General features: G+C 35.0%; 1 protein-coding gene across 1 annotated transcript in view; it reads left to right on the forward strand.

Moving 5' to 3' along the window:
- Window positions 1-6,307, forward strand: part of LOC136025750 (large ribosomal subunit protein bL19m-like) — a 28,990-nt gene extending 22,683 nt beyond the window's left edge. Inside the window, exons 5-6 of the mRNA XM_065701737.1 lie at window positions 4,684-4,700; window positions 6,109-6,307. Coding sequence (XP_065557809.1) covers window positions 4,684-4,700; window positions 6,109-6,307 — 216 coding nt within the window. The remainder of the gene's footprint in view (window positions 1-4,683; window positions 4,701-6,108) is intronic.
- The last annotated feature ends 319 nt before the right edge of the window (window positions 6,308-6,626 follow it).

Consider the following 6,626-nt stretch of genomic DNA (forward strand, 5'->3'; position numbering starts at 1 on the left):
GGAATTAAAATTCGTTTAAATACTTGCAATTACACATTACACATCACCCATTGCTCTCTTGTCCAAATAGATATTAGCTTCAGAAATTTAGGATTTAGTGAATACAATCTCGAAAAACTTCTGGTTTTCCAACATTTGATTTTAGACAAGTGACCCTCCTACAGCATAACCAGTTTAAGTACAATTATTCTGCTTAAGACATGTGTTGGATTAAATATGTCCAAAATTGAATCAGTATAAGACTTGGATATTTGTAAGATTGTGTGTCCAAGATTGGACAACATTTTCTAAGATTAGGCTCAAGTTTTAAAGGTATTTCTAATAATAGTGGTATATTTGGTTAAAGCATTCAGTTTAATCACATAATTATTGAGGAATTTCGGCAAATCTAACAGTGAATCAATCCACTTTCTAGGTGATATGGTTGATTTTTTTTACTATGATAATTGTTGAAGTGGTAATTAGCTGTCTGACTACTGGATCCTCACCCTGTATTTGTTAGGACTAGACTAGCTGGGTTTGGCTGATTACCATAAATCATGTTAAATTCCATTATGAAGGCATGAAATGATGGTTCCTTGCCAGCCAGTGATGAGTTCAAAGTTTGGTTGAGGACTCAGTGGTGTCCCAATGTAGATGGAACCCCCTCTGCTCTAAGTCCCTGTTTATGCCATGCTTGAATGACTCCAGGGTTTAAGATTGGATGGTTTGGTTGCTTGAAGAATTCCAAAGTGGAACAACATGGCTGTAAAAGAAGTTGTAGTGTTCTCTTTGGCTGGTAGTTTGCTGAGTAATTTTCTGAGTTCTTTGGTTGGGGTTGATAGGAAGAAGGTTTGAGCTAGAGTTGGCTTGCAGATGGTTAAAAACCCTGATTATGTCACCCCTTTTCATTCAGTAAACATGGGTTGTAATTTTTGATGTTGCAAGCTTCCCATGACAAGGGAGAGTCCTTAAGTTATGAGGCATTGGGGTTGCAAACTGCTGGACATTTTCAAGGAGTTGTTTGTCTCCTTTGAATTCAGGGTATGGTAGGGGGGGGGGTTAGTGCCATACCAAACTTGAGTATTGGCTATACCATAGAGGTGTTCAGTCTTTTTATAACATGTTGGTTGCAGCTGACAAATGTTCTTTTGATAATGCTGAACCTATCTCTTTACCCTAGCATTTTTAGATAGACTAGTTGGGATTTATTAGGCTAGTTTGGATGGCTAACTATAATATTGAAAAACTTTGTTTTCAGCATTTAAAATTAAACAAGAGTTATACCTATAGCCTAGCCTATTCAAATACAATTGTACTGTTTCACACACTTGTCTTAGATGGTGCAAGGTTTATTTGTACAGTTTTTAATTCATTTTTCATTCACCAAATTCATGGCCTTTTTCCCATGGGCTGTGGGGGTTATCTCATCCTTGGATGCAAATTTATTGATATATTTAAATATTCTGAACAAAATAAGCATCTTGAAATGTTGATCAGATACTATATAGCAAAAACATTTATAGCATGGGGGCTAGTTGCTCTTCAATCACTTTACTTTAAAAATAAGGTACTGCAAGTCTCAATTTCCACCTGGATTAGCATCATTCTCAGTTTCTATAACTGAAAGAGGGGGTATCCCTCTTCTATATGGAATAAATTCTGCTTGTTTTTGGGTTTAATTCTACTCTTTACTTTCATAATAAAGGCATAGACCAGAAAGATTATTGGAAATCCAGGGGGATTAGATATTGATTTTCCCTTTTGCCAGTGTCATGTCAATTATTTGGGTACCTTTTTCTAGCTCTAAGACCCTGTGTCCCAGATTATCCAGCATTTTCCAATGTTAGACTCAAGTGGTATTTGTGTGTCCAAGATTAGGCTCCACTGCTGACCATTAGTATATTTTAAGTATTCAGCATTGTTTATGGCTAAAATATTTAAGCTAATCACATTCTTATTGCAGAAATTTAGACTATTCAATCATAAAACAATCTTGTTTTTGGGTGGTATAATAGAGATTTTATGATGTTTTACTGTCAAAGTGGTGATTATCTCTCCAGCTACTGGGTGCATACCCTGCCCAAATCACAGATATGCTGAATCTTGGGTATGTTGAATCCAAGACTAGTAATGTTAAATAAAATGACTAAACATGAATAGGGTAGGCTTTAAGGGTAGCTTTTTATCTAAATTTAAATGTTCAAAAAATGTTCCAAGATTGTTGTCAGCCAATACCACTATGTAAAGCTATATACATCATTTGTAAAGTTTGTAGCCCATTGCCTAAATTTTGGAAAGATATGCTAATTATTTATTAATACCAAGTGTAGTGAGTTTGTTGTAGCTTGTCACACTAAACATTACAACAGTAGAAAAAAAACATGAAAAAAACAACAACACTGAAACATACTTTATAGCACCACATGTGCACAAAAAGGTGCACAGCAAATTACAGTAAGACCTTGTGTAGAGTTCTGTATCAGATAATTAACATTTCAAAGACACTGATATATCTCAACTGTTTGTGATGTCTAAAATATTAATCTTTGTATCTTTAACTTATAAAAAGTTAAACTTATTTAACTTGATAACTTATATCTTTAACTTATTTTTATCTTATAAATTATCTTTGAATAGACTTTAATATGTAAAGACATTAAATTGCACAAAGAGCAAAAAACTGGTAATTACATAAATGTTTGTATATACAATTATATGCCAGTGCACATCATTAATGAATAATCAAGTAAATCAACTTAGTTAAGACAAGTATTACAACAATAAATGTCTATGTTTACCATTTATATTATATGGATTAGGCTACATGACCTTTAAGGAACAAATACCCCACCATGTGGTATTTCTTTCTCTACAACTGGAAATCTCAGAGGGATCAGCTGCAGTCACTTTTGATGGCACTTGGTGTTTACCAAGTGACATAGCAATCACAAATTCTGTTGGTCTGTCAGTTCTGGTTTTGCTACTTTAGGCACTTCCAGATAAGCTAGGACAATGAAATTTGGCAGGCGTATCAGGGACCAGACCATATTAAATTAGAAATAGTCGTCTTCCCGTTTCGACAATCTGGGGGGGGGGGGAGTGGGGGATGGTTAATTTGGAAAAATTAGAAAAAATGAAGTATTTTTAACTTATGAACAGGTGATCGGATCTTAATGAAATTTGATATTTAGAATGATATCGTGTCTCAGAGCTCTTATTTTAAATTCCAACTGGATGGGGAATTGGAGGGTGAAACCTAAAATCTTGGAAAACGCTTAGAATGGAGGGATCAAGATGAAACTTGGTGGAAAAAATGAGGACAAGTCCTAGATACGTGATTGACATAACCGGAATGGATTCGCTCTCTTTAGGGGAGTTTGGGGGAGGGTGAATTTTGAAAAATTAGAAAAATGAAGTATTATTAACTCATGAAGGAGTGATTGGATCTTAATGAAATTTCATATTTAGAAGGGCCTTGTAACTCGGATCTCTTATGGTAAATCTGACTAAATCCAGTGTCATTGGGGGGAGCTAGGGAGGGGTAACTGGAAATCTTGAAAAAGGCTTAGAGTCAAGAGATCAGGATTAAACTTGGTGAGAGGGATAAGCATAAGTCCAAGATACATGACTGACATAACCAGACCAGATCTGCTCTCTGGGAGAGGGGTAATTCGGAAAAATTCAAGAGAATGATGTATTTGTAACTTACAAACAGGTGATCAGATCTTAATGAAATTTGATATTTAGATGGATCTTGTGTTTCGGAGCTCTTATAATGAATCCTGACCAGATCTGGTGACATTGGGATAGTTGGAGGGAGAAAGCAGAAATCTTGGAAAACGTGAAAATTGAGGCATCTTTATCTTATGAATGATGATCGGATCTTAATGAAATTTGGGAGTTGGAGGGGGAAACATAAATCTTGGAAACCGGAAATCTTGGAAAAAGCTTAGAGTGGAGAGATCGGGATGAAACTTGATGAGAAGAATAAGCACAAGTTCTAGATACGGGATTGACATAATTAGAATGGATCCGCTCTCTTTGGAGAAGTTTGGGAGGGGGGTTCAGTGGCTTGGCTAGTTTGGTGCTTCTGGACGTGCTAGGACAATGAAAATTGGTAGGCGTTTCCTGGACCTGCACAAATTGACTTGATAAATTCGACCATCTGGTGGGGGCTGAAGGGTGAGGAAAAATTAGAAAAAATGAGGTATATTTAACTTACGATTGGGTGATTGGATCTTAATGAATTTCGATATTTAGAAGAACTTTGTGTCTCAGAGCTCTTATTCTAATCCCGACCAGTATTAAGCCTCTGATTTTCCTTTTAAATCAGTCTATTGATTCTTAGAATTTTGCTAGAGCTCATGCTATATGAGCTCTTGGCTCTTCCGACCTCGTCACAAGTGCCATATGAGCTCTTAGCTCTTGTTTCACTTTTTTAGGACATGTCACTTTTCACTGAATTGTCACTAAAGTCATTTTTTTGTTCGTGTTAACTGAGGAGCCACCCAAATTGGCTGCTTAGAAGATGGATATTTTAGCCCAGATTCTTAATTTTTGTTTCCAATATTTGCTTCTGTTTTTGTGGTTGGCCGTTGCCTGTAGAGGGTACAAATTAAGACCCATAAGTTTGAGGGGCGTCAAAACTTAAGAAGAAATAATCATCTTTCATGGGCTTTATGAGTTTAATGACTTTTTCAGGTCATTTTGAGTGACAGGTAAGACAAAATTTTCAGACAACTGGTTCGGTAGGGAAGATGGGACTGAATACATAGTGGAAGAGTGGTGTGCCAAGAGTAATGATGATGACAGTTCATTTTACTGCTTAATTGAAGTACAACAAAATTATTTTCAGCTTCATGACTTGCTCAATTCCATTTTATAAGGTTTTAAAGATATGCAAATAAATTTCCTAAATTTTGAAAAAATATTGATATGGCTCCAAATTATACTCAAATAACAGGAATTGCATTTTCAGAACTAAAGGCAGAGAAAAATCAACTAGTAACTGAAAATTAAGGTAAAATGTTGTTTTGTCAAAATTTCCATTGGTGTAGACCTGTCATGTAGACAAATTTCTGGGCCCTCTGGAGGGAGAAGGAGTGGAGGTGGGTACTTTAAAATACCTTCCCATGACATGCTTCAGCCTGTAGACCTATCCCTGAAAATTTCATTTTCCTAACTTAAACCCTTTCCAAGATAGCAAGAAGTCAATTAACTTGAGATTCACCTAATGAAACTTTCAGGGATGGGTTTACAGGCCAAATTATGTCCCAGGAAAGTATTTTGAAATACCTAACTCCACTCTCTTTCCCTCTAGAGGCTCCTAACCTTTGATGACCTTTAAAAATATATATGCTATAAAAGTGAAACCTTGCAAAATAGATCTTGTGCTTGGATGAAGTACAACAAAATTGTTTTCAGCTTCACATTGCTCAATCCCATTTATAAGGCTTTAAACATATGCTAATACATTTCCTAAATTTAAGAAAACAAATATTGATATGGCTCAGAATTCTACTCAAATAACAGATATTGCATTTTCAGAACTAAAGGCAGAGAAAAAGCAACTGGTAGCTGAAAATTTAGGTAAAAAAGTGTGTTGTCAAAATTTCAATAGGTATTGACCTATCATGTTGGCAAATATCAGGGCCCTGTAGAGCGGGAAGGAGTCAATGTGGGTACTTTAAAATACCTTCCTGGGATATACTTTAGCCTGTAGACCCATCCCTGAAAGTTTCATTTTTCTAACCTACCCCTTTTCAAGATAGTAAGAAGTCTATAAACTAGAATTTTACCAGTACTGGTTTGTCATGATTAAGTTAAATAATCTTAAATTTTAACTAAATGTCTAAATATATGTGTTTTTATCAAATTAGGATTGGTTGGATCAATACAGAAGAGGACCCAATAAATTATATTTAAATGTTTTTGAGTAATTAGTATTTGCTTTTTCTTGGGGGGGGACTTCAAACCATGTTATTGAAATGACTATAAATATGTTATAGCCCAGTTCTAAAGATGGTTTTTGGTCACATCCTACTTCCTCTTGTTTTGCCTTCACTGCTTCTACAGAATTGCATATCATGTATCAGGGTAGGAGTCAATAAATATTTTGTCTTTTAGAGACAGGACTCTAATGTCTTGCATCCTTTGTGTTAATATGAATAGGATAATCATTTCTCAGTCTTCCCTTTTTGTGAGGAAAATGGTTTGTGTTAGTGTTAAAATGTGTGCTGAAGAAGAGACATGCAGTATAACTTATAAAAATGGTTTTCAAAAATGGAAAGAAATGTATGATACTATTAGGCCTAAAAAGGAATAGAAATAAACTACTTTATGTTATATATTACAAGTAAAATATTGTTTTACAAATCAGAGGTGTATTACATATGATTAAAAGATACATTATAATAAGTCAACCTTAATATCAACATGACTAGTTCTTTTTCATATTGCTTCTCAGATTCTACCTCTCTAGGGTTGAAATTTGTTCCATCACCTAGTTAATAGGCACATTAAATGTGTAATCTGTTTAATTTAATTTGCTGGCAAGAGGGGGTGAGGAACAGAAAGAAGATTTATTTTTAGCTTTAGCCAATCTATATTAATCCATTGTCTTCCCCTACCTTAACAGTTTTAGC

The sequence above is a fragment of the Artemia franciscana genome, chromosome 4, assembly GCF_032884065.1.
Source record: "Artemia franciscana chromosome 4, ASM3288406v1, whole genome shotgun sequence".
Lineage (NCBI taxonomy): Eukaryota > Metazoa > Arthropoda > Branchiopoda > Anostraca > Artemiidae > Artemia > Artemia franciscana.